Source organism: Ochotona curzoniae, unplaced genomic scaffold, assembly GCF_017591425.1.
Source record: "Ochotona curzoniae isolate NIBS_2020 unplaced genomic scaffold, NIBS_Ocur_1.0 scaffold_3208, whole genome shotgun sequence".
Lineage (NCBI taxonomy): Eukaryota > Metazoa > Chordata > Mammalia > Lagomorpha > Ochotonidae > Ochotona > Ochotona curzoniae.
In genome coordinates this window covers 59999352-60026066 of record NW_024467106.1, presented here as the reverse complement: position 1 = coordinate 60026066, position 26715 = coordinate 59999352, and the positions used below count along the sequence as shown (strand labels likewise).

General features: G+C 48.0%; 1 protein-coding gene across 4 annotated transcripts; it reads right to left on the bottom strand.

Annotated features, from left to right (window-relative positions):
* Nucleotides 1-19: 19 nt before the first annotated feature.
* Nucleotides 20-25165, bottom strand: LOC121144668 (F-box/WD repeat-containing protein 12-like). 4 transcript variants are annotated; one of them, XM_040963054.1, is made up of 11 exons: nt 24981-25165; nt 20310-20347; nt 11809-11972; nt 11446-11564; nt 10270-10479; nt 6036-6194; nt 4840-5050; nt 3411-3589; nt 2915-3042; nt 2056-2199; nt 20-107 (listed from the first exon to the last, which is right to left on the bottom strand). In XM_040963054.1, exons 1-10 carry the CDS (start codon nt 25068-25070, stop codon nt 2091-2093), a joined length of 1407 nt encoding a protein of 468 aa, XP_040818988.1. In that variant the 5' UTR covers nt 25071-25165; the 3' UTR covers nt 20-107; nt 2056-2090. The 4 variants fall into 4 exon arrangements, with proteins under 4 accessions (XP_040818988.1, XP_040818989.1, XP_040818987.1 ...); XM_040963055.1 differs by lacking the exon at nt 20-107 and having other exon boundaries at nt 1894-2199; nt 6036-6101; XM_040963053.1 differs by lacking the exon at nt 20-107 and having other exon boundaries at nt 1894-2199; nt 24981-25164.
* Nucleotides 25166-26715: the final 1550 nt, after the last annotated feature.

Sequence of the window (26715 nt, the reverse complement as noted above, 5' to 3'; positions counted from 1 at the left end):
GGAGAAGACAGGAGCTGCACGGGAACATTGGGAAATGCAGTCACTCTGGAGACCAGCTGCAGCTGAGGCAGCATCAGAGCGTAGAGGTTCCCCTCAGCACAGGCTGCCTGCGAAGAGAAACAACCCAACTGCTGATGATCAGGTTCCATGGAACAGGGGGAAGAAGGGATGTCTATAAATAATAAGAATGTACTGTGTGTATCAGCCCCGGCCCAGCCATGGATTAGCACCTGCCAGCCCTGAATCAGCCCCGGCACAGCCCCTGCCGAGCCCCGGCCAAACCCAAGCCCACCCCTGGCTCAGCCCCAGCTCAGCCCCAGCCCAGCCCCAGCTGAGCCCCTGCCCAGCCCCAGATCATCCCCAGTCCACCCCATATCAGCCCCAGAAAGCCCCTGCCCAGACCCAACCCAGACTCGGCCCAGACCCAGCCCAGCCCCGGCCCAGCCCCAGCACAGCCCCAGCTCCGCCCCTGCCCAGCCCCTGCCAAGCCCCAGCCCAGCCCCGGATCCGCCCTGGCTCAGCCCCTGCTCAACCCCGGCCCAGCCCCGGCCCAGCCTCACCCCAGCCCCTGCTCCACCCCTGCTCAGCCCCTGCCCAGCCCCTGCTCAGCCCCAGCCCAGCCCTGGCTCAGCCCTGGCTCAGCCCCTGCCCAGCCCCAGCCCAGCCTCAGCCCAACCCCGGCCCAGCCCTGGATCAGCCCCTGCCAGCCCTGATTCAGCCCCGGCCCCACCCGGGCCCACCCCGGCCCAGCCTCGGCCCACCACCGGCCCACCCCTGGCTCAGCCCCGGCTCAGCCCCTTCTCAGCCCCTGCCCAGCCCCAGCCCAGCCCCAGCTCTGCCCCAGTCCAGCCCCGGATCAGCCCTGGCCAAGCCCCGGCCAGACCATGCTGTGTCCCTGCCCAGCCCTGCAATAGCCCTGGATTAGCCCTGGCCCAACCCCGGCTCCGAACCCGACCCAGCCCTGAATCAGCCCCGGACCAGCCATGGTCAGCTCCTACCCAGCCCTGGATCAGCCCCGAACCAGCCCCAGACCAGCCCCAGACCAGCCCCAGACCAGCCCCGTCAAAGCCCAGTTCTCCCCAGCCCAGCCCCAGCCCAGCCCCTGCCCAGCACCGGCCCAGCCTCAACACAGCCCTTGCCTAGCCCCGACCAGCCCCAGCCCAGTGTGGCCCAACCCCAACCCAGCCCCATCCTAACCCCTGCCCAGCCCCAATGCAGCCCCAGCCCAGCCCCGCCCCAACCAGCCATGGTTCAGCTGCAGCCCAGCCCTGGCCCAGACCAAAATCAGCCTCGGACCAGTCCTGGATCAGTCCCGGCCAAGCCCTGACCCAGCCCCGGACTAGACCCAGCCCATGCCTGGATCCAGCCCCTGCCCAGATCTGCCCTGCCCCGGCCAAGCCCCAGCCCAGCCCAGCCCAGCCATGGCCCAGCCCAGGATCAGCCACGGCCTAGCCCTGGATCAGCCTCGGCCCAGCCCTTACAACTAACAATTTTGCTTACAACTAACAATTGGGAAATTCTCATTAGCCCAAGCAAAGTACCTATGCTGACCAATTCCAGGCAGGGCCATTGAGGCTAAAGCAAGAATGGCAGACCTTAAGTCATCAAGCAGTACCATAGTTATCAATGCTGCACCAGCAAAAACTACGTGTTCATGTGAACAAAAGCACACAAGACAGATTAGAGAAAAATATGTATTTAACTACAGGATTGGACAACAACAACAACACATCATAATCCCAGTACATTCAATGTGCACTTGTCAGTACCCACACACTTAAGTTACCCATTCTCTGTCTCTTACTGTCTCTATGGTCTTGTGCAAGATGCTCAGCAGCTCCAAGATGGGCTACTAACAGGCTCCTTCTCTCATTCTGTGTTCCTTGTGTAAAAAGCAGGAACAATAGCACCTGTTTCACTGGCTTGCTGACAGAATTCAAGAGCAAAGCCATTGCCGGTGCCTGGGACAGTGTCGACATCTAGGCATTTCTCATTCCTTTCCCAATACCCATGACATAACCCATTCAGTCTTTGTATCTCTACAAGCCCTTTTACCAAAGTGAAAATATCTTGGATATGGTGCAGTCCTCTCAGCCACGCTCCACTTTGAAGCAGAATGACCTCAGAACACTCGTTCCAACGCTTCTGGCTTCTATGCCTACGATACTCATGCTGTCACTTTCCACATGCATGTACCCACTGCAAAGAGAAGGGCCAGGCTGGGTGTCAAGGGGAGAAAAGGCAAACATGGAAGTGGTCAAAGCCTTCCCATGGAGGCGGGGCCCAGCTTCCCCCAGCAGCTGCCATCCCACCTCGCCTTCCCTTGGCCTTTGACTCTGCAACAGTGAACAAGTGCTGGCACACTGTCTGGTGGGAGCAGTGGTTCTGGCTCCTCCTGACAGTGGCTGCTTCAGTCACACTGTCTCCAGACATGCTAGGAAATTCTGAGAGAGGAGCAGGGGGACTGGTCTCATCTCAGCAATTCTAAGCTAGCGCCCCACAATTTAGAATTGTCAATTCCTATGAGTCAGATGATTTCTTTGATGAAGGAGATGAACTACGTGAGCTGGAAAGGTACACTTGTTTTCTTCCATAAAGTCAGAATCAGGACCTAGCACAGGTCTGGCTGCCATCTCTAGGGAACGCATCCACATCTATATGTTCGTTTTCATCTGCAACACAGGTGCAATGCCAGCTGTATGAGGTAGTTTGCACACTACAGATGCACAGCCTTGGTTAGCAAGCTGGTTTCCTAACAGGGAACAGAATGTGACCAGTCATTTGCCCATTGACTGGGTCTATCTAGGTCTTCAAATTCTAGAACACCCTTGCAATATTTCCCTGTCAAATACTTTTTGAGCATGCCATGCAAAGTCATTTTATAGGCAAAGTAAGGAAGAACAGAAACAATTACCTGGCCCATCGGTGAGATCCCCCAAGCAAGTGATAGCAGCTCTTGAGGACCGGGAACTTGTTCTCCTTCTTCCACACATAGACACGCAAAGAGAGATCAAGCGATGAGGTGATTACTCGGCTTGGGTCCTGGAAATGAAAAGTCAAGAGGGCCGGCATGATGTGGCAGCTTAAACCACTTGGAACACAGGCATCCCACACTACAGAGTCCTCTACTGACACAGCTCCCTGCCAATAGATCTGGGAAAGCAGCACAAGATGGTCCAAGAACTTGGGCCCCTGCCACCCAAGAGGAAGACCTAGAAGTATGGGCTCCCGGCTACATCCTGGACCAATCCTGCCTATTGCAGCTGCTTGGAGAGTGACTCAGTGGATGGAAGACCTCTTTCTCTGTCTTCTTTCTCTGATTTTCAAAGAAAGAAGTCTTCAAAGAGAAAAATATCAAGGGGTAGACTACCAAAGGTGGGAGCTATGACATGGCAGGGGCAGGTACTCACCACCCACACGGACGTGATGGGCCTCTGGTGGTCCTGGAAGGCTGCCAGCTGCAGGCCGTGGATGCTGAACAGCACCAGCTGCAGTCCCGAGACCAGCAGGAGCACCTGCGAGCCATGGCTCCTCATGAGGTTTGGAGGCTTTACGCTGTCTGGCAACAGGAAGCTGGCAATCTGTTGTACTTTTTGAAATTAAAAAAGAGAAAAACAGGTGGGTTTCCCTGATACAGACACAGGCCTCACCTAAGACATGTGGTACACTGAAAAAACAAACAGCTTTGCAGTTAGACCTGCATTCAATCCTAATCCATGCAATTCTTCTACCAAGTCCCCCAGGCGGCAGCTCAAAACTACTGCTGCTTATGGCTCACTGACGAGCAGCAGCAAAGACTCAATGTCCTCTGTGTGTGTGGAAGTGACTAGCACAACACGCAACATGGAGGAAGGGTTGAATAGCTCTAACCCAAATATCCAAAATCTAACACTGTGTCAACATGATGAGGCACAAACAGAAAACGCCACGCTTGACCTCTGATGGATTAACACGTACAAAATGACTTAGAGCACTTATTAAATAAAGTCCTTATGGGATTATTATTAGGCCATAGGTTTAAAACATATATGAAACACTTTAATCTTCTGTTTAGTCTTAGGTCCCATGCCCAAGATAACTCACTGTATATCAGGTAAACATTCCAAAATCAAGGTGGAAAATCCAAGAATCAAAACACTTCCAGGTGTAAATATTTTGGGACAGGGATACCAACTTGGACTATGAAGAAATGCGGCTCTCTTCCTTCTGTGCTTCCTCCCAGGTATGTCTAGGTCATGTCAGAAATGGCCACAGGACACCTATGTGACATGGATGACATCTGCTAAAAATTACTGCTGAGGAAACTGTCCTTTGTACTGTGTAGGATTCCTTTTGACCAAGAAAAAAAAATGTCCTTGTGAAGATTCCATGTTTTCCCATATCAGTCACAGGATGTGTTACACATGTTCTTTTTTTTTTGCATTTTCCCTCAGCTGCCAGGAATCTGAGTGCAAATGTTGGTCAAATTATGGACATGAAAACAAATGGGTAGAATACAATAGAAAACATGGGAGAATCGTAAGGAAGGTTTGGGGGAGCAATGCAAGGCCTGGGAAATAGAGTAGAGGGCCTTTCATTGGAGGAAAGGGCAATCAGAGTAATGGAGGCAGAAAGGTAAGTCAGGAGAGGGCAGGCTAAGAGCATCTGAATGCCAGGGCCACACAGGGTGCCAAACTCAAACCAAGTGCACCACTACTCAACCAGTGCCCTAATCAAATCACAGCAGGAGGCCACTCTACCATCTCCTGAGTCTTTCCCAAAGGGAAACTGGCAAAGAGTCATGCTGCAGTGGTGGGGACACACCTGCTGGCCTGCTGGGACCAGCACAGGGACCCTTACCCACAATCTCCACTTCTTGCTTGGACTTCTTGGCCCTTAGCTCATAGGTGCTGACCACCAGCTGCATGCTATTGCCATCTGGGTGCATGACAATCAACCTGGCCGCCTCAGCAGGAGCCCAGCAGGCTTGGGGTCTCAGGCAGCTGGAGAAGGTGGTCAAGACGGGAGGCTCATCGTCCAATGGGTACACCAGAGAGGCTGTGTGGAACACCTGGGGAAGACACCCCTACACAGTCACGCGGCTTCCCAGAGCCAAGCACACGGCAGCACCCAAGCACACAGCACCGCCGCTTCTCACGCCCACATGCATCTTGTGGGGCGGCCCAGGCCAGCTGCACATGCTTTCCACATCAGACCCGACCGGTGGCCTCCCTGCACTCAGCTGCTCTTCCTTGACCACTCACGCCTCACTTGCAGGCCTGATGAAGCTCTCAGCCCTTCCAGCCCTGCCACTCTCCTTGCTCTGACCGCCTTCTTTGACACACTACAGCCAGCAGTCTGCTTCCTGTTGTCAATCAGGCAGCTCGCCTCCTGCACATGAACAGGCGTGTGTGCCTGCATGGAGTCAGAACTCTGACTCCCGGGCACGCAGAGGATGGGGATGAGGCACCCACTCACAAATGCAACACGAGGAACACAGCCCAGCTGCAACACTGCCTTCTGCATCAGTGCACGCACCTTCCGTGCCACCAGGATATTCTCCACACCTGACCTGCTCACCCCTCCTTACTTTCAGACTCTCAAGCAGTTCCTGAGAAGTTCCACCAAGATCCTCGGAGAGCCCCAACTGTTTCGAATCGACCCCTACTCAGCCGACTCACAGCCAAAAAGCACAGGCTGCAGGGGCATGAGCCAGGTCCAGGAGTGGACTCTGCTAGGGTGAACAGACCTGGGCAAAGGATAGGGGCACGAGCCGGGTCCAGGAGTGGACTCTGCTAGGGTGAACAGACCTGGGCAAAGGACAGGGGCACGAGCCGGGTCCAGGAGTGGACACTGCTAGGGTGAACAGACCTTGGCAAAGGACAGAATGCGACTCACAGTGAGCAACACTCCAGCAGGCTCCACCCGCCAGGCTGTGCCTATGCTCCTGCACAAGCAGCTGCCTTGAGTCCACAGCTCACAACTCCTGGAGTACAGAGCCTTTTCCTCCTCCCAGGAAGCCAGGCTCCAACGAGAAGGGCTCACAAAGCACTGACCTTCGGCTCAAGGTCTGAATTCTGGCTTGACGCAAACACCCACTGGCAGTCAGGAGAAGACAGGAGCTGCACGGGAACATTGGGAAATGCAGTCACTCTGGAGACCAGCTGCAGCTGAGGCAGCATCAGAGCGTAGAGGTTCCCCTCAGCACAGGCTGCCTGCGAAGAGAAACAACCCAACTGTTGATGATCAGGTTCCATGGAACAGGGGGAAGAAGGGATGCTTAGAAATACTAAGAATGTACTGTGTGTATGAGGAGATGCAAAACGTTCATGGAAAATGTAATTGAAAGATCATTCTGGCAAGCAAACATCTGAAACTCAGGCATACAAGGGGTCTTAGGAAAGTTCACAGAATGCATGCTCTAAATACACTATTCATGGGGGCCCGGTGTGGTAGCCTAGCAGCTAGAGTCCTCACCTTGCACGTGCCAGAATCCCATATGGGTGTCAGTTCATATCCCAGTAGCCCTGCTTCCCATCCAGCTCCCTGCTTATGGCCTGGGAAAGCAGTCAAGGACTGCCCAAAGCCCTTGCCTATCACTGGATCAGCCACCTCCAAGCCCCGGCCCAGCCCTGGCCCAGCCCCGGATAGCCCCTGTCCAGCCCCAGCCTAGCCCCAGCTCCACCCCTGCGCATGCCCGGCCCAGCCCCAGCTCTGCCCCAGCCCAGCCCCGACCCAGCTCCAGCTCATCTCCTGCACAGTCCCGGCCCAGCCAGTGCCCAGCCTCGGCACAACCCCGGATCCGCCCTGGTTTATCCCCTGCCAGCTCTGAATCAGCCCCTGCCCAACCCCTGCGCAGCCTTGGCATAGCCCCTGCCCATCCCTGGCCCATCCCTGGATCAGCCTTATCCCAGCCCCGACCCAGCCCTGGATCAGCCCTAGATCAGCCCTGGCCCTGTAGTCATTTAGACAGGGAATCAATGTTGATTGAGGATCTCTCCCTCTCCCTCTCTGTGTGACTTTGTGTTTCAAATAAATAATATCTTTAAAAAAATCTTTACAGTGTTCGGTTTTTTTTTTTTTTCAGCAAATTCCAGAAATTCAATTTCATTCTCGATGAACTCTTTGGAACATCTTTGCGTACAGACAGGGGGAGACAGAGAGGCTAGACTGGAGAATCTTGATGTCTTTATTATTAAGAGATCACAAATGTTTGGGAAAATACTATGTTCGCCTTTATTTGAGCATTAAACAATGCATTTACACATGGTATCCCATAAAAATACAGTCTTTATGTATCAATTAAAAATTGACAGACAAAAGGAATGAACCAAAACAGCACCCTAGCATGAGAAGAGAAAGCCTGATGGACTCCTCATGGTCTTGAAATGCCTGTAAAGAGAGCTCACTGCCCGCTCACAGGGGGCACCTGTTAGCAATTTTTAGATAATGTCTTAGAGTATTTCTTCATATACAAGGGCAGAAAATGAGCATGTTCCAGCAGCATGCACGTCTTCAGCCCTGAGCCCTGTCCCCACAGCAGTCAGCACGCTCTTCCTGCACCCTTGCTGTCCAAATAAAGAACCGTTGCACCACAGGCTGTTCTGTGTCCTGTATGTCATATTATGGATTTAACATACTCCTTAGGAAATGTTCTGCATCAGGAAACGCCTTCTTTTGACTTTTTACATCCACCACGCTGATGGAAATTAATTTATAAATTTTGTCACAAACACTCATTGCACCAGGAAGCTCCTGTGCATGCTGCTCTGCGCAAATGTCAATGTTTCTTCATGGGAAGATCCAAAAACTGACAGGCCAAACAGCGTCAAAACTCTTAACAACAAAAAAGCAATAGCAGGTTTTGTAAAACTTTCAAAGACATTCCCATTCCACTATGTATAAAATAATTTACTTCTTTTCATCTAACTTACATTGATTGTTTACACATGTGCTCTCAGAACAGGTGTGGAGTGTGACAAAGCAGGTCAAATCCTCAGCTGGGACACCCACCTAGCACTGGGAGTACAGCCTCAGGTCTTGCTGCTCTGTTTCTCATCTGGTTTCCTCTTGGGCTGCTGGCTTCAATGTGGCCCAGCCCTGGCTGCTGGGGCCATTTGGGAAGTGAAACAGCAGAAGGAAAATAGTCTCTTTGTCTCTCTTTTTCTCCAACTGCCTTTCAAGTACCTTTTATTTTCCTTAAAGAAGGAACTTCTATTTTCAGCTGCAGTTCTCAAGTGGATGCTTCTGTTTCCAGTTTATACCTGTCGGCTCTTTCTGTGTTCCACTGTGTGTGTAAAGCATGGGCTTTCTGCATTCAGCTTTCCCATTTTCTGGCTTTGAGCTGAGCAAAGGTGAGCTTCAGGGTAGTGAAGCTAAAGTGGAAGACCTCTACCATCTCCCACCCCTCTCCCTCTGTTCTTAGTTACTAGCTTTCAAGTAGATAGGAAGTAAGAGATCTTTTAAAATGTGTGCTCTCTTTAATATCTATATAAAATATATATTTATAAATATATGTAATTTTTTTCTTTTCTCTTTTCTTCCTTCTTTCTTCCCTCCCTCCTTTCATTCTTTCTCTCTCGCTCCTGCTCTCCTTCTCTTTTTTTTTTTAAAGATTTATTTTTATTATTTTTTTATTGGAAAGGCGGATATACAGAGAGGAGAGACAGAGAGGAAGATCTTCCATTCAATGATTCACTCCCCAAGTGAGCACAATGGCCGATGCTATGCCGATCCGAAGCCAGGAGCCTCTTCCGGGTCTCCCACGCAGGTGCAGGTTCCCAAAGCTTTGGGCCGTCCTCGACTGCTTTCCCAGGCCACAAGCAGGGAGCTGGATGGGAAGCGGGGCCGCCGGGATTAGAACCGGCGCCTATATGGGATCCCAGGCGTTCAAGGCGAGGACCTTTAACCACTTGCGCCACCGCGCCAGGCCCTCTCCTCTTTTGAAATACAAAGCTCTTCTGACCTCTAGCTGGCTTCTCCAATGGCTTCAACAGCTGGGGCTAGGCCAGGATACAGTGAGGAGCCCAAAACTCTCCCCACATCTCCCACAGGGGCGGCGAAGACCCCAGAACGTGGGCCAGGACTCACTGCCTTCCCAGGCAGGTTAGCACAGAGCTGGATAGTAAGCACGAAGCAGCCAGGACTTCCACTGGCACTCAAATGGTGGTTTAGCCTGCGGAGCCACAATGCCAGCCTCACAAAGTCTGCTTTTAATGTCTCTTTCTTGATGGCCAGTTAGGTTTCACACTTTCATGTAGTATTGGACATCTGTGCTTTTTCGAGGAATTGACTACTCATACCTTGAACAGATTTTCTAGTAGTTTCCTGCTTTCTACGCTGATAGAAATCCTTTGCTAAATAAGATAGTTTTTCTCATAAAGTTTCGTATATCTTAGCTTTGTAATTTTATGGTCCAGATGCATACAACTGTTCAAATAAATCAAATCAGTGTCATTTGAAAAAAGAGAATCATTTACTTATTTGAAAGGTAAAGTAATAAAGAAAGAGAGAGGGAGACACACAGATTTTCCACCTGCTGATTCACTCCTAAAATGCCCACAAGATCTTAGTACCCTACATGGGTGGTACAAACCCAAGTACTTGGGTCATTTTCTACTGTCTTTTCTGACTCATTAGCAGGAAGCTGGACTGGAGGCAGAGCAGCTGGGACTTGAACCAGCTCACTGATGTGGAAGGCTGATATCACAACTGGCAGCTTATCTGCCACAATTCTGACCCTGGGTGTCTTTTCTTGACTCTGGATTTTCCCCTACCTTGGCATCTCTGATTTATGAAACCACTTTTATTTTACATTTGTTTTCTTAACTGTAGAGTAGTTTAGAGGGGGAAATCTGAAGGCATGTCTGGGTCAGGCCAGACACCCACCTATGTGAGAGACCCAGGCTGAGCTAAATCACATCACCCACTGACCACTCATGCATGTAAAAGCTGGAACTGGGAGATATGCCTGCGTAGGTAATACCACAGAACCCATCTACAACTGTCAGAACAAGCGGTAGGCCATATCAGGCTGGGCTGTAGTACCCACTAGAATGTGAGAAAAGCAGACCATGTAGGGGACCAGTAGGCTCATCTCTGTGGGACTGTAGTACCTGCTGATTTGTGCAGAGAGCTGGGGGAGGAGATGGATCACACCAGACTGGACAACTCAACACAGAGGCATAGTCTGCCTGGGAGGGGGCTTAGCTCACGCTGGTCATGGCCACAGTGTCCAGATCCTGGAAGGTGGCCAAGCCCAGCCAGGGCTCCTGAGAGCCACTCACTCACCAGCAGGAAGGGGCCTTTTGGATGGTTGCAGGCCTCCAGCGCAGAAGAATAGGTGGGCAGACGGAAGGAGGCCCGCTCCCGCCCTGTCTCTGCTTCCCAGGCTTTAATCAATCCCTGCTCGTCCACGGTGACAACCAGCTGCAGCTGAGGGTAAGTTACCAAATTCACCAGAGCAGTAGGCTGACAAGGGCTGCACCAGATCTCCTTGCCCTGAAGATGACAAAATATATGTAAGGTACTGAAAGGGAGATCCATTTATTCTGTGAACACACATTAGTTTTGTGTATTCTACCAACACACATCTACCTATGCCCACTCTGTGCCAGGTCCCACAGTATATATCAAGGATGTGACCCCACCCAGCAGCCACAGTAAGGACAACAACAGAGGGACAAAGAGTGTCCTAGTCACATCAAAGACAGTGACAAGGCAGGAACTACCCTGTGAGAGCTGGACAGCTAGACCCGCTGCTGGTGTGAGCACAGCATTCCTGTCACGCTGTGCCTGAAGCACCTCTAGTAGTTACTTGGGTTCAACTGGAGGGGGAGTGGCAGCTGCAAGCCACACAGGGAGGGCAGAAGCAACACTGGCATGTCATGTGCATGCGACTGGTTATAAATCAAAAGTCCTGTCAAGTAAGCCAAAGAACGAACCATGTTTAGGAGTCTGCCACTTGAGCAACAAATCCCAAGTCATCCTGGTGCCTGTCAGGTGCAGAATCTGGAGCAGATGGACATGGTGACTACAAGGTCTAATCCTCTGAGCTAAACCACCCCACACACCAGCACCAGTGGAGAGGATCACACAATGGAGAGGCTTCAGTCAAAAGCCCAACCAGGCTCACAGCAGAGGTGCAAGGAACAGCACAACTGCTCTCCCTGAAACACAGCAACACAGCCCCCACGAGACACAGTGGACAAAGTCTGCCCACCTAAGGCAGTACAGCGGGAAGCCAAGAGTGCGTCTCGGAGGAATGTCATATGCTTCAAATGTGGGTCTGTCCCTCACTTGATTCCAGCGTGACCTGGCATGGTGGCCTCTTAAAACTGGATTTCTCATCCTTGCACTCACTTCAGCAGCTCTCCACGATTGTTGAAGGAATCATAAAGACAAAGGGCCTGAGATGAAGAACCGAAACAGTCTCACCTTCTCCTTCCTATTTTGGGGACAGCTCACCTCACGTAAATCCCAGGCACGAACAGTTGAGTCTGAGGACACAGAGCAAACCACAGACTTCTCCTTCCCATCAAATCGGCACTCGTTGGTTGAGATGTAGGCCAGGCCATCTATAGATCCTGAAATACAAAGCACATACACAGAAGGATTGGAATTTGAACACTCAGCATGGCACAGTGGAGGCAGGAAAACCACTCCTCTCTTCCTGACTCAGGAGCACAATGGGCGTTCATGCATGTGGACAATGTGGACAGCAAATATGTACCCATTGCCCAGCACGTGTCCAGTGACTGGCTGACATGCCAAATCCACGGGACTCAGCCAGTGGGACTGGATGTGGCCATTATATCATCCTGCTCGTACCTATATGGCCAGCAAGTGCTGTGCAGACGAAGTCCTTCCCTGGCCGCCCAGACTCCATTCGGAACTCCAGCTCGGATCGGCAGAGATAATACTCTCTCCATGTTTGTGCGCCTGGAACTGTCCCAGAGGCCTTGAAGGATGACCAGCGTCTGCAACACAGCTGCCTGAAAACACACCCGCAGCTTAGGCTGAATAATAGCAATCGTGGATTTTGGAGCCAACAGGCCTCACTTTGACTCCTAACCTTATAAATTATTGGCTGTGAAACCTACCACAGCTCGGTTTGCCAACGAAGGTCTCAATTTCCTCTCCTGTAAAATGGAAGAAGTGAGAAGCTGATCCTGAAGGAGCGCTCACTCCATGCCAGTGAAATGCTCTTTGGATACAATCAACCCTGTGAAGTAGACCTCACCTCCATTCTTCACAAGGACACAAAAGCAGAGAGAAGTTACACAGCTTAGACAAAGTCACACAACCTGTACAGTGGGGTAACTGCAGTCCAATTCTGTATTATCCACTGTATGAAGCAGTGAAAGAGAGGAGCTTGGAGGCTCCAAATCCCTAGACAAGGAAACTGAAATGTTAATCCATGGATTCAATCGGTGTGTACCTGTGCTGAACTATCTTACTCTTTCCTGAGAAATGTGTGCTACATGTTGACCTGAAAATTCAAAAAAAAAAAAAAAAAAGAACTTAAAACAAAGTATGCAACTGAGATGTAAGAACACACTTTTAAGTCCCTGAATCTAGCTATTTAGTTGCCTATTTCTCCATTGCTGTCAGCCCTTCATGTATTCTGCTGCCTTGTTACTCAAGACACATATGCCTATATTCCAATGTACCATCTTGAGAGACTGACTCAGATAAGCAGTCCTTTTTTTTAACAACACTTTTGTTCAGATTTTCTTTTCTTTAAGACTTATTTATTTTCAGTCCTGGCTTGATGGCTCGATGGCTAAAATCTTTCTCTTACAAGTGCCGGGATCCCATCTGGGTGCCAGTTCATGCCCCAGCTGTTCCACTTCCCTTCCAGGCTTGTGACCTGGAGAAGCAGTAGAAGATGGCCCAAAGCCTTGGGACCTTGCTCCTGCACAGGAGATGGCTCTGCTCCAGCCACTGCAGCCACTTGGGGAATAAACCAGCAGATGGAAGATCTTTCTCTATCCTCCCTCTGTAAATCTGCTCATCCAATAAAAATAAATAAATCTTTAAAGTAAAAATAAATAAATCTTTAGGAGAAGAAAAAAACATTTTTCATTGGAAAGATCAAATTGAGAGATCAGCGAATGGGTTGGGCCAGGCAGAGGCAAAGACCCTGTAACCCCACCCAGATCTCCCACTTGGATGGTAAAGACCATCCTTGGCCATTTTATGTTGTCTTCCCAGACACATTAGCAGGAAGCTGGATCAGAAGTGGAATAGTCAGGGCTTGAATGTGCACTCCAATACGAGATCCTGGTATGACGAATATCTGTTTACCCTGCTGGGCCACAGCACTGGCCCCTGACTGCCTTCCTTTGAGTTAAACATGCTCTAGTATACTATCTTAATTCTTTTGTAATTTTTTCTAAAAATATTTTTTTCAGCTACATTTTTTTTAAATACTGACTTTTTTTTTTTTTAATGTGGAAGACAGATTTTTACAAAGAAGAGACAGCCAGAGCAAAGCCAGACTCAAGCAAGCAGCTAAGATTTCAATCCTGGTGTCCCACACAGGGGCAGGAACTCGCCCGACTTGAACCATCATCTTTTGCCTCCCAGGTGCATTCCTGTGGGAACCTGGGTCAGAAGCAGAGCCAGGACCTGGACATTGGTATTCTAACATGGGTTGATCCAAGCAGCATCTTAACTGCTGTGTCAAATACCCATCTCTATTGGTGCTCTTTAGTTATTCACTTGGGTTAGATTATTGGTTAACTGAAAGATTGATTGATTTGAAAGGCAGACTGACAAAGACAGAGAAAATGTTCATCTTCTCCCTCATTCTCCAAATGTCCCCAACAGCCGGCCCAAAGCCAAGAGCCAGGAACTCCGGCACTCTCATGAGTGGCACAGACCCAATCTGCTGCCTCCCCAGGCACATTCACAGGAAGCTAGATTGGAAGTACAGTAGCCAGCACTTGAACTGATACACCAAGTTCAGTGTATGGGATAATGTGCCCCAGGCTGAAGCTTAGCCTGCATCACAACGCCTTCCAACCTGGTGCTCTTTCTTGTAACTACTTTTAGCACTTCTACGGAGCAAGTCCTCCAGCAGCAAAAGCTAGAGAATAGTTTTTGCTGAATACAGAATTCTTGGTGATAGTCTTTTACTTTCAGCAACATAAAAAGGTCATCTCGTCATCCTCTAGGCTCCATGGTTTTTGATAAGAAATGACGCCCTCATTTGGAGTTCCCCTGGTTTGTGAGTTTCTGCTTTCAGTATACTTTGTCACGTAAAATACTGTATACATTAGAGTATTGATCTCTTGAGTTTTACTTCAGTTTGCAGTCCAGTGAACTTTAGAATGTATAAATTAACAAAACTGGGAAGTTTTAACAAAACTGTTTTATCCAAACTGGGAAGTTTTCAGTCATTACTCATTCAAATATTTTTCTTCCTTCTCCCCTTCACCTCTAATCCTGGGACTCCTATTATGCAATAATGGCATGTCTATGGTCCCACATGTTCCTAGGCATTATTCACATTTTTTTAATTCATTTTACTCATTTATTGCCCTTTCTGGATAATCTTAACTATTTTCAAATTGACAGATTCTTTCTTCTCCCTGCTATTAAGCCTTCTACAGAATTCTTTATTGCTGTACACCCTTCACTCAAGCTTCTACACATTTGTAATTATTTCTATTTCTTTGACATTCTCTTGGTTAAGACATTGTTCCATTTCCCTATTGTACTTTACACTGGTTTCAGTTAGTTCTTTCAACATGTTTGAAGCAGCTAACTTACAAGCCTCTGTCCACTGTGCCCAAAGCCTGAGTTTCCTCAGAGCAGTTTCTATTGGTTTCTGTTTCTTTTGTGCTCTTTATTCTAAAATAATTTTTTGCATGTCTCATAATTTTTATTGAAAACAGAACATTTTAAACAATGAAATGTGACAACTCTAGAAATCAGGTCCCCCTGGCTAACTTTTGGTGTTTGCTGCTTTGTTTCTGAACCAGGTCTGAAAAGTCTGAATTCTGTGTAATGAGTAGCCATTGAGATTTCTATTCAATCTGATTAGTGCTAACAACTGACAGAGATTTCCTCAAGTACATGTCGCGGTCTTTCAGGAAGCGCTGTGCAGGCTGGTCAATGACTGCACTGATCCTTCACCGTCTGCTTGTATGGAGCTTAAAGGTCAGCAGGATATAATAATCCGGGACGTTCTAGGATCTTTCCTGAACCTACACACTCTTGCTGGGCATGCACTCAACCCTCGAGACTTACAGATATGACAGAGTATACTCGTTTAATGCCCTGAAAGACATCTCCTTCCCCAGTCTCTCTGTTCAATATTTTTAGTTGTTGGGAGGGGAGGGATCTTGGGGAAGGGCACAGGCAACCTCAGAGTCTATAGAATTACATCATAAAACAAAATTAAATATTTTAAATGTAAAAAATATACTTTTGGTTGTCCTGTTTAGCTGTTATCTATCAGACTAGAAAGTCACAAACTTAGATAGTTGTAAATGCCCAAATCTCTGGGAGTTTTTGTTGTTGGGGAGGGGGGGCTGGGTTTTTTTGTTTTTTTGCTTTTTTCTTCCTATTTTACACTGGGTAAACTCCTACGTCTATTCAATTAAAGATAATCTTGCAAATGGGGTCTTAAAGGATACACCAAACAGGTCAAATAATGACAGTTCCAGGAGCCGGAGTGATAGCTCAGTGGCTAAATCCTTGCCTTGCATGTGCCAAGATCCCTTATGGGTGCCTGTTCTTGTCCCAGATGCTCCACTTCCCATCCCGCTTCCTGCTTATGGCCTGGGAAAGCAGTCGAGGATGGCCCAAAGCCTTGGGACCCTGTACCCACGTGGGAGACCAAGAAGAGGCTCTTGGCTTCTAGGTTTGGATCAGCTCAGCTCCAGCCATTGCAGCCACTTGGGGAGTGAGCCAGTGGATAGATCTTTACACCTCCTTCTCTCTGTAAATCTGCCCTTCCAATAAAAACAAATAAATTTTAGACAAAGAAGAAAAAAAAATTTAACAAAAATGACAGTTCTGGGAGTGAGGCTTGCAAGGATCTCTAAGCCCATTTATTCACCCTCCAGTGACACCAGGTTCCAGTTTTCACTGTGATAGCAAAGGCTAACAGAGCTGTATGGGGATTATGGGAACAGGGCCATCCTAAGACTCCATTCTTTTTCATGAATAAACACTTCCCAAAACACTGTAAGACTTCAGTTATTTCTAAAGTTCAAAAACAGCTGAGAGCAGTATTGTGACACAAGCTAAGCCACAACTCGGCAACACACATCCCACATGATTCCACTTCTGATCCAGCTCCCTGCTGATGGTTCAGGAAGGCAGCAGCAGATGGCCACGTGTTTGTTTGGGCCCCTGCCATCCATGTGAGAAACATGGATGGAGCTGCACACTCCCGGCTCACCTGGCATAAGAGCTGGCTGTGGCAACTAAGTGGGGAGGAAACCAGTAGATGGATAACATCTCTGTAACTCTGCCTTTCAAATAAACGCATATACAAACAAAAACAGAAAAAGCTGATTTTGTACCAGTTATTAAGGAGAACAGTTTCAGAGGCTATTATTCCATTTTTTTCCCCTGAGATTTTGCATTGTTTCAAAAAAAATTTTTTTTAATTTATTGGGACTGCAGAGAGGTACGGAGAATATGCTCGCTCCCTAAAGGTCCTTGTTGGCTGCGGCTGATACCAGGGGACATGCCTGCAGTGCAGATCTCCCACGTGCGGAGCAGGGATCTAATTCTTTCAGGCTTCTCAGGATCTGCATTAGTAGGAAGCTGGAGTTGGGCACCATCTCTGGGAACCCAACCCAGTCATTCCAATATGGAAGCGAGGCCTGTTAACTGTTAACCATGGGGCCGCATACCCATTTCCAAGACCCTGTAGTCTTAAATTCCGGTGACTGCTGTCAATTCTTAGATAGCACCTTTCCAGTGAGGTTGTTGAGAATAAAACAGTAGTTCATGAATCCTATAAACAATTTACCAAATGCCAACCTAATCCGTAGGCCCTAAGGTGAACTAGATACAGCTGTTCTCTCAAGGAACTCTGAGCTGCTGGCTAAGACAAAAATCAAGGTGGCATAGCAGGCAGTGTCGGGATTTCAACTGGTATCCAAATGGGATGGAAACATTGCAGGCAGTCGCTCAACATGCTAAGCCACAATGCCAGCCCTTTGAACTATTCCTAATAACTATGTATCAATCTAAACCATGTGACAATAAATAATAAAAGAAATCAGAGAGGAGATGGAGCATTTTTATATGTATGGGAATGAAATGTATTTCTATGTTTAAAGCCTTTATACATTTACCCACTAGGAGAACTATGACCAATACACCAAAGAGATGAGAAAACCAAATGATTTGACAAAAAAAAATGAATGTCATACTAATCAGAGTATGCATATGAATAAAGTAAATGTGTGTAATGCCTCTGAAACAAAATAATGAAATGAAGTAAAAAAAAAAAAGTACTTTAGCACCAAAACTTTTCACAGATAGTAATTTTAAAAAATATACTTAGATGCAACAGAAATTATGTACCTTAAAAAAGAGCAACCAGGTACAATTTTACTTCAAACCAAAAAGCTGATGCTTAGTACGCTGAAGAAACAACAGAATCTAAAAGGTCGTTAAGCCTTTAAAATAGTAACTTGGGCCTGGCACGGTAGCCTAGTGGCTTAAGTCCTCTTCTTGCATGCACCAGAATCCCATATGGGCACCAGTTCACGTCCTGGCTGCCCCACTTTCCATCCAGCTCCCTGCCTGTGGCCTGGGAGAGCAATCAAGGACAGGCCAAATCCTAGGGATCCTGTACCTGTATGGAAGACCTGGAAGAGGCTCCTGGCTAAGCACTGGCCCAGCTCCGGCCATTGTGCCACTTGGGTAGGGAATCAACAGACAGATCTTTCTCTGTCTCTCCTTCTCTCGTAAATCTGACTTTTGAGTTAAAAAAAAAAAACTAAATAGTAACTTGCTGCATTTTCAACTGAAATTATTTTGTAAAGGCACATGACACAATTGGCCAAGTTTATTTGCTGTGTCCATAAAATCTGCACAGGTCTGGGGAGTTTCTGTACAAGGCAGGCACCTGCAACAGGCCTGCCATCAGAAAACTGTTGAGTTGAAAACAAAATGAAATAAACATGGCTTGCTGCTACCTGCAATAATTTTCGCTTTTGCAACTTCTGCTTTACTTGCTTGGCTAAGAAATTGTGTGAGCTTGCAGGCCTAATGACCAACATGACCTTTAGTGCCAATAGCCCCCAACCCCCATAAATCAAGGCCCCAGACTTATTAACCCGAGATAATTCAAGATCGGGGGGTCTGGTTGTCACAGGTGGCGCCAAGGTTGGAAGCCAGACTTAGGAGAGCAGGCAGGGGCTGGCAAGCTGAGATAAGCAAGGAATGCATGACCCTTTCTCACTCACCTTTCAAGCTGTTATAAACTGTTACCCCCCTTTAAGCTGTGTCAAACTGCCCCTATAAAAACTCTGTAATTGTACTGCTCGGGCTGCACTCTGGTAAGGGGGTTTAGTCCAGCTGGCTGGTTGGGTCAGTCAGCTGCCTTGCCTCTCATTGATAATAAAACTTTGTTGTGACTGTCACTGGTGAATGTAACATTCTGTTTCAGCTGTCCTTGGAGTAGATGTAACAAAATGACCTGTTGATGTGACCAGAAGTGACAATTCCACTGGAATCCAACTGTCATTATTCGGAAACAAAAAACTCAACGTTCTCACCAGGAAACAGGTCAAGGATACAATCATAAGAGATGACTTCATGCTACAAAGATCATTAAACACTATAGGCATAGCAAAATGACTGAAAGCCCATGTGTGACGTGGCCTGCAGAGAGCAGAACCATTTGCACAAGAAACACAATATGTTATGTGTGACATTACATGGAGGTCAAGCGATGCATTACAGAAATTATTTCTGAGCCATTCACAGAAACACACAATTCACTGAAACAGAAAGCTCCTTCCCTTGCTTGTCTGCAAAAATAAGAGAAAGACCAGGGTTGAGATCCTATTCATTTAATTGTAAATGTTCCTCTGCCAGGCTTCTCCAAATATTCAGATCAATTCATGACTTCATTCAGTTATTCTTAATGAAAAAAGATTCTTTAAGCATGTGTCAAGACAAATGCTTATTCACTTCTCTACTAAAAAATCAATTTCCTTAATTAAATATTAGGTTTAGAATACCTTCCCCAAATTATGGAAAGACTGAGTTTAATAAAAGTTTTTTTACTTCAAAACTAAACAGATTAAGATTGTCTTTCTAATTAATACTATTATTGGTCATAAAAACTGAATAAAAAGCAACAGTGCTATATCATCCTGTAAAACAAAGATGGCAAGGTTAGTGCCTGAGAATTCTCAAGTGTCTCAAGGTGTACACGTTCTGAAAATAAAAATGGGGATTCTCTAAATATGCACTGGACAGGTGTTTTCCACTAGGAGTGACTGCCATTACACAGAGCTCCTAGCCGGCAGGCAAGACTACCAGATTCAGAAACAGACAGGGGAGCCAACAGTTCTCTGTTCCAGTTTCAGATGGTTGGATTTTGGTACAAAAAAAGGCAGGCTCCAGGCCTGGCACTGTAACACAGTGACACCGGTATGCCATATAGGAACCATTTCAGGTCCCAGCTGCTCCACTTCCCATCCAGCTCCCTGCTAGTGGCCTGGGAAAGCAGTAGAAAACAGCACCCACAGAGAAGACTCAGATGAAGCTTCCGGCTCCCGGCCTAGGCCTAACTCATCCTATCACAGCCAACTGAAGGGTAAATCAGCAGATGGAAGATCTCTCTCTCTGTAACTCTGACTTTCAAATAAACACATGAATCATTTTTTTTTAAAGTTCCCAAGTGGAGAAGTTAGAAACTTTAATAACCTAATGATTAAAATATTTGTATTTTCAACTTTGATTTTTCCCATTTTATAAGTTCTAATATACATGCTTATAATGCTAAAATGTTACGCCAAGGCTGAATTAAAACAAAAGCAGTTTGATCATATTTCTATTGCTTATCATCTGTCAGCCTTCTGCATTCACTTATTGCACCCTTCTCACAGCCTGGAAACACTATTCTATATAAAACTCCTAAATGATGGACAAAATCTCTCATACTTTAACATTACAAACATCTTATGTCTCTAACCAGGGAGGAGGTTTCTGTTGGTAGGCAAGCAATAATTCTCCATTTTACACTCAAGAGAGTCCAAAATGCAGTGTTCAAGATACTTATCCAGTTAGGCAGTACCCCGACCCTCCTTTCTGAAACTATCTCAGGCTTTGCCTTTACTCACCTCCACAGTTCCTCCGTCCTTGCAACTTCATTCCACATCTAGAACAAGGAAGGAAGAAGAAAGTACATGATGAATCCACAGGCCATTAGCAACCAGTCAGGTTCTGGGAAGGGAATGAAGAATTAAACCAAACCCGACCACTGACCTCAAGAAAGCTCACCCTGGGAAACTAGGAAACACCGGACAACCAAAAATGAGTAAATCTGAGAATGATCTATTCCATGGGGATGAAGAGCTGTACCTCAGAGAAAAGGTTACTGTGTCAAAGCCACAAAGGGTGGTACGTTGTGTCTAAGAGAACAGTTAGAGTGTTGCAGAGAACACTGGGGCAAAGAATCCGGGGTAAACTATGTGGGTGAGCAATCTGCCTTAATTACAAGAAGTTCTAGTTGGAGAGGAATGAAGAGCACTGGCGCTGGGTTTAGACTAACTCCCAAAGCCAACGGTAAAAGTACTGAGAGGCTGCTGGAGGACTCCGAACAGAGGAGGACTAACGGTTCAGTTATTACTCGGCCTGCAGCGAAGCAGGCCTTGTACGAAAGTTGATGCAGTAGAGCAAATTCAGGCAACAACTGAGGGGTGTCCCAAAGATGCTCAGAGGGTGGAATGAGAACAGCCTTCCCCACCCCTCACCCCCAGGGGTCAGGGGAGAGGACAGAACTATTCTAGCCCTGCTCCAGGAACTACCCTGCAAAACTACGTGCGTAAGTCACTAGGTTTCCTGGGGCACAGGGCTCTGGGTACCACACTTCCTGCCAGCTAAGTCACCCCGGATGCTGTAGCCCAGTGACCGAGGGCAGCTCTCTAGAGCCTTACAATGAGGCTGTCCAGGTCCTGGCAGAGACTGCAGGCATCTCGGAGCCCACGCTCTCATGTCAGCAGCCCTGGCTCGGGGCTCCAAGTTTCTCGGCCTTTAAGTAAGAAGTTTTTGGACAACCTGGGATGAAAACTTGGTGTTTATAAAATCAAACCAAGTAAAAAGATCTGTTCATTTCCCTTTTCTACAGTTTCTAGTTCAAAACCCCAGCAAAGAAATGGGTATATGGCCTGGGGGGTTAAGACACCATTTGGGACACCCACAGCCCAAATTTGAGTACCTAGCTCTACTTCCGATCCTAGTTTCCCACTAATGCATGTACACACTGAGAAACAGCAGAAGATGGTTCCAATGGGTTCCTGCCACCCACACAGACTGAGTTCCTAATGTCCTGGCTCAGGCCTGGCCCAGGCCTGGGGTGTGGGAAGATGGACGATTTCTGTCTGACATTTCAACTTTCAAATACACATTATGTATATAATACATATATTTAAAGATTTATTTAAAACACAAAGAGAGACAGAGATTTCCTATCTGCTGGTTCACTCCCCAAATAGCCACAACAGGCCAGGAACCAGGACATCCATCTGGGTTTCCCATGTTGGTGGCAATGAGTACAAGCACTAGACACCTGCTGCTGCTTTGTCAGGGAGCTCCACTGGAAATGGAGCATCCATGTCTCAAACCCATGCTCCTGTGGGATGCCAACACTGCCAGCAGCTGCTTTACTTACTGCACCACAACACTGCCTCCTGGGTTTTGCTTTTTTTTTTTTTTAACTTAACTTTACCAAAGCATGAACATGAGTGCTATAACCATAGCCTAGGTACCTATGAACTGTTCAGACACCATCTTGTGTATCAATTATGAAACTTTAAGATTTTGCTCTTTCAGTGAGAGACAAGAGCTACCATTCCCCTCTCTAAATGCAGGCATCTCTACTCGAATAGATGTTTGTGAAGGAAAAAAATCATATGCTACTTTTCTGTATCCAAAATCTAAACAAGAGTTTTTTCTAGTTCTTATATAGTAAACAGAAGTTTCAAAGTTTGAATATTCCAATTAGCATGAATTAGGGTCAGTGCTGTGCGACAGTAGTTTAAGTCATACTTCTGATGCCATATCTCAGTCTGTGCTTCCACGTCAGTCCCCTGCTGGTGTTACCATGAAGCGATGGTGCCGGCCAAGCACTTGCACTCCTGTCACGGACATGGGAGACAGAGATGGAGATCACCGCTAGGTGAAGATCCCACTCCCTGTCTCACCCTTTTCTCCTTCTCCCCCTCTCTCATTCCAGATATATTTTTTGTAGTAATTTTTAAAATATTTTAAATAAAACCAACTGAGATCTTATGGAGGTACTTTAAAAAGTCAATGGGGGGAAAAAAAAGAATTAAAAGAAGTTTATTTTGGTACAAAACAAGTTTGAAATTCAGGGCATGGCGAGGTGGACTAGTGGCTGAAGTCCTCGCCTTGAACACACTGGGATCCCATATGAGTGCCGCAGGTTCTAATCCCGGCAACCCCACCTCCCATCCAGCTCCCTGCCTGTGGCCTGGGAAAGCAGTCAAGGACAGTCCAAAGCCTTGGGACCCTGAACCCGTGTGGGAGACCCAGAAGAGACTCTGGGCTCCTAGCTTTGGATTGACGCAGCTCTGGCCATTGCGGTCACTTGGGGAGCGAATCATTGGACGGAGGATCTTCCTCTCTGCCTCTCCTCCTCTCTGTATTTCTGGCTTTGCAATAAAAATAAAATAAATTTTTTTATTTTTTAATTTTTTATTTATTGTTTGTATTGCAAAGTCAGACATATGTATATATAGAGAAGGAGAGACAGAGAGAAATATCTTCCGTCCGATGATTCACTCTCCAAGTGACTGCAATGGCCAGTGTTGCATCGATCCAAAGCCAGGAGCACAGAACTTCCTCCAGGTCTCCCATGCAGGTGCAGGGTCCCAAGGCTTTGGATCATCCTCGACTGCTTTCCCAGGCCACAGCAGGGAGCTGGATGGCAAGCAGACTGCTGGGATTATAACTGGGAGCCTATAAGTTATCCTGGTGCATTCAAGGCAAACACTTTAGCCACTAGGCCTCAGCACCGGGCCCCAAAGTAAATTTTCTTTTTTTTTTAAAATTTACTTTTATTATGTTTTTATTGGAAAGGCGGATATACAGAGAGGAGAGACAGAGAGGAAGATCTTTCGTCCGATGATTCACTCCCCAAGTGAGTGCAACAGCCAATGCTATGCCGATCCGAAGCCAGGATCCAGGAACTTCTTCCGGGTATCCCACACAGGTAGGTGCAGGGTCCCAAGGCTTTGGGCCGTCCTCCACTGCTTTCCCGGGCCACAGGCAGGGAGCTGGAAGGGAAGCGGGGCCGCCGGGATAGAACTGGTGACCATATGGGATCCCGGGCGTGCAAGGTGAGGACCTTAACCACTTGCGCCACCGCGCCCAGCCCCAAAATAAATTTTCTTTTAAAAGTTTGAAATTCATGTATAATACTTTTTTATTTATTTTTATTGGAAAGTCAGATATACAGAGAGGAGGAGAGACAGAAAGGAAGATATTCCATCCAATGATCCACTCCCCAAGTGCCCGCAATGACCAGAGCTGAGCCAATCTGAAACCAGGAGCCAGGAGCTCCTCTGGGTCTCCCAAGTGGACACAGGGTTCTAAGGCCTTGGGTCATCTTCGACTACCTTCCCAAGCCACAAGTATGGAGCTGGATGGGAAGCAGGGCCTCTGGGATTAGAACTGGCAACCATATGTGTTCCTGCCACATACAAGGCGAGGACTTCAACCACTACTCTATCATGCCGGGCTTCATGTATAATATTTTTAAAGACTTAATTTTTATTGGATATACAGAGAAACATATATTTATATAAGTAAATATAAATAAATAAATATATATAATAATAGCTTTATATAAATATACAATATAAACATCAAGGGAAACCTCATCCAGGTCACACATACATACAGGGTTGCATGCACAGCGATTAAAAAAAATACACAAAGCACATTACTCATTCAGTAGCACGTTATTTAACTTCATGTTGTTGTAAGTTTTCTATTTTTCTCTGTTGTTGATTTGGTTTCATGGCTTTGCATTTAAGGGGATGTACAGTTAACTGTGTAATAGAAATCATCACATTTAGATGTGAAGATACAATGCAGTGTGCGTCTCTACTTCCAGATTAAAGATGAACTCCCAAAGAAACTGTTGAATGCATCTTGACAATAGGATGCTCTGCCACTGTCCATGCCCGCAATGTCAGGATACACTTAAACAGCAGATGGACTTAGGACTGAGTGTGAAGGACTATACTATTGTAACAACACGCGGGAAATTGGGAGAGAGGGATAGGGAAAAGTGAAGGGAAATCCCAGAGCCTGTGGAACTGTATCATGGAATAATAAAATAATTAAGGGGGGGAAAAGTTCTAAAGCAATAAGTTCAAGAGGCGAAAACAAATCCGAAAGCCACGTAACACAGCTCTGCTGGGGCCCTCAGTGGGTTGCGGCAGGAGCAGCAGGGCTTAAATGAGTCAGCAGGTGCACCCGGTGCGACGACCCCTACCCTATGGCGAGGATGGGTCATCACCGCCCAACTGGCAAAGCAAAAGTACCAGGAAAGTCGTTTCAGAACAGTCCAAGGAAGGCAACACTGGACAGAGAAACGATTCCTGAGCCCACCCTGGGGGCAGGAAGCGCGTCTCCTTCAAGGCTCGCTCAAGGACTGGACCCTGCCCCGGCAGTCACCCGCCAGACTCTTCCCTAGCGGACAGGAACCCTGGAGCACGCGGAGAAGCGGCCGCCCTGGACCCGCCCTGGACGGAAGGCGTCACCTTGTCCACCTGCGCGGCGCACAGCAGGTCTCGGGCCTCCAGGAAGGAGAAGACGTGCAGCAGCTCGTGGGCTCCGAGCGCCGGCTCCATCCCGCCCCGCAGCCTAGCCTCAGCCGTCAGCGCCAAGGCCCGCGGGCCCAGCTGAGGCACGCCCAGCGAAGGCACGCCCAGCCCGCCGCGCTTCCGCCCCGCAGCGCCCCGCCGGGCACGCCGGCCTCGCCTCCCTCTCAGGCCGGCCTCCTCCTCAGCACGCCCCGCCGGGCACAGCCCCGCACACTGCGCTTCCGCACTTACGCCCCGCCTCTGCCTGCCGGGTTCCGCCCCGCGTTTCCCTCCCGGGTTCCGCCCCGCCTCTGCCTGCCGGGTTCCGCCCCGCCTCTGCCCAGGAGGTCCGCCCCGCCTCTGCCTCCGGGTTCCGCCCCGCCTCTGCTTCCGGGTTCCGCCCCGCCTCTGCCACCCCAGCCTTACTAAGGCCCTTCTCCCGTCGCCTGGCCGCCACCCCTTACACCAGCACTAGCGGACCTTTCCTCGGCTGCTCTCCAACACTGCCTCCTTGAGCTTGTGCTGACCTTGCCGGCACCTACCAATAGTAGCCTGGTTTCTAACCCTGCTTGCATTGCAGCAGCACATGCTAGCCCCGACGTCCAGGACCCTGTTCCCTGGTGCTGACACTCAACGTTCCACAGTACCTTCCCTTGGCCTTCTTCAAGGCTGTGGCTTTGGCTCTGCTCATGGACTAACCATAAACCCGACTTTTTGCCAATACCTATTCCAGGCCTTTTCCCTTGAGCATAAACTGGCCCTCACTACCTTGTTGTCAATGACACCCTGAACTTGATCATGACCCCCGTTCCTCACTTCAGCCCCACATTCCCTGACCTCCACAGCATCCCTCAGCATCCTCTTACCTTGGCTCTGGCCCTTAGCCAAGTCTGCTCCTTGGTTCTTATGCTAGCCTTGGCACTGACCCTGGTCTCACCCTGGTCATCTGTTCTTGGAACTGACTCTGGGCGCATGAGCAAGCACTGGGATTAGAAGTGGAACAGCCAAGTATCAAACCATTACCATTATGGAATGTTGACGCAGCAGCTGGAGGTATGTCACAGTCCCACTGTAATTTTATTTTTAAGATTTTATTTATTTATTAGAAAGTCAGATATACAGAGAGGAGAAGAGACAAAGAGGAAGATCTTCCGTCTGATGATTCACTCCCCAAGTGAGCACAATGGCCGATGCTATGCCGATCCGAAGCCAGGATCCAGGAACTTCTTCCGGGTATCCCACTTGGGTGCAGGGTCCCAAGGCTTTGGGCCATCCCCGACTGCTTTCCCAGGCCACAAGCAGGGAGCTGGATGGGAAGTGGAGCTGCCAGGATTAGAACCTGCGCCTATATGGGATCCCGGCACGTTCAAGGCGAGGACTTTAGCTGCTAGGCCACTGTGCCAGGCCCAGTCCCACTTTTACTAAACTTGTAGTAGAGACAGTCATTTTTAGCCTTCTCAATAGCATTAAATGTCATCACTAGGATTTTTTAAGTACAACAAAATTTTTATTTAACAACAACAACCAAAAATGGTTAAAGTCCAAGAGGCCCTTACATTCAGAGGGGGGAAAAAAGTGACTAGAAAAAAATTTATCTTAAATATCCTACAGGGGCTGACATGACCTCTGACTACGGTGCTGGCATCCATATAAATGCCAGTTCATGTCTTGGCTGTTCCACTTCAGTCCAGCT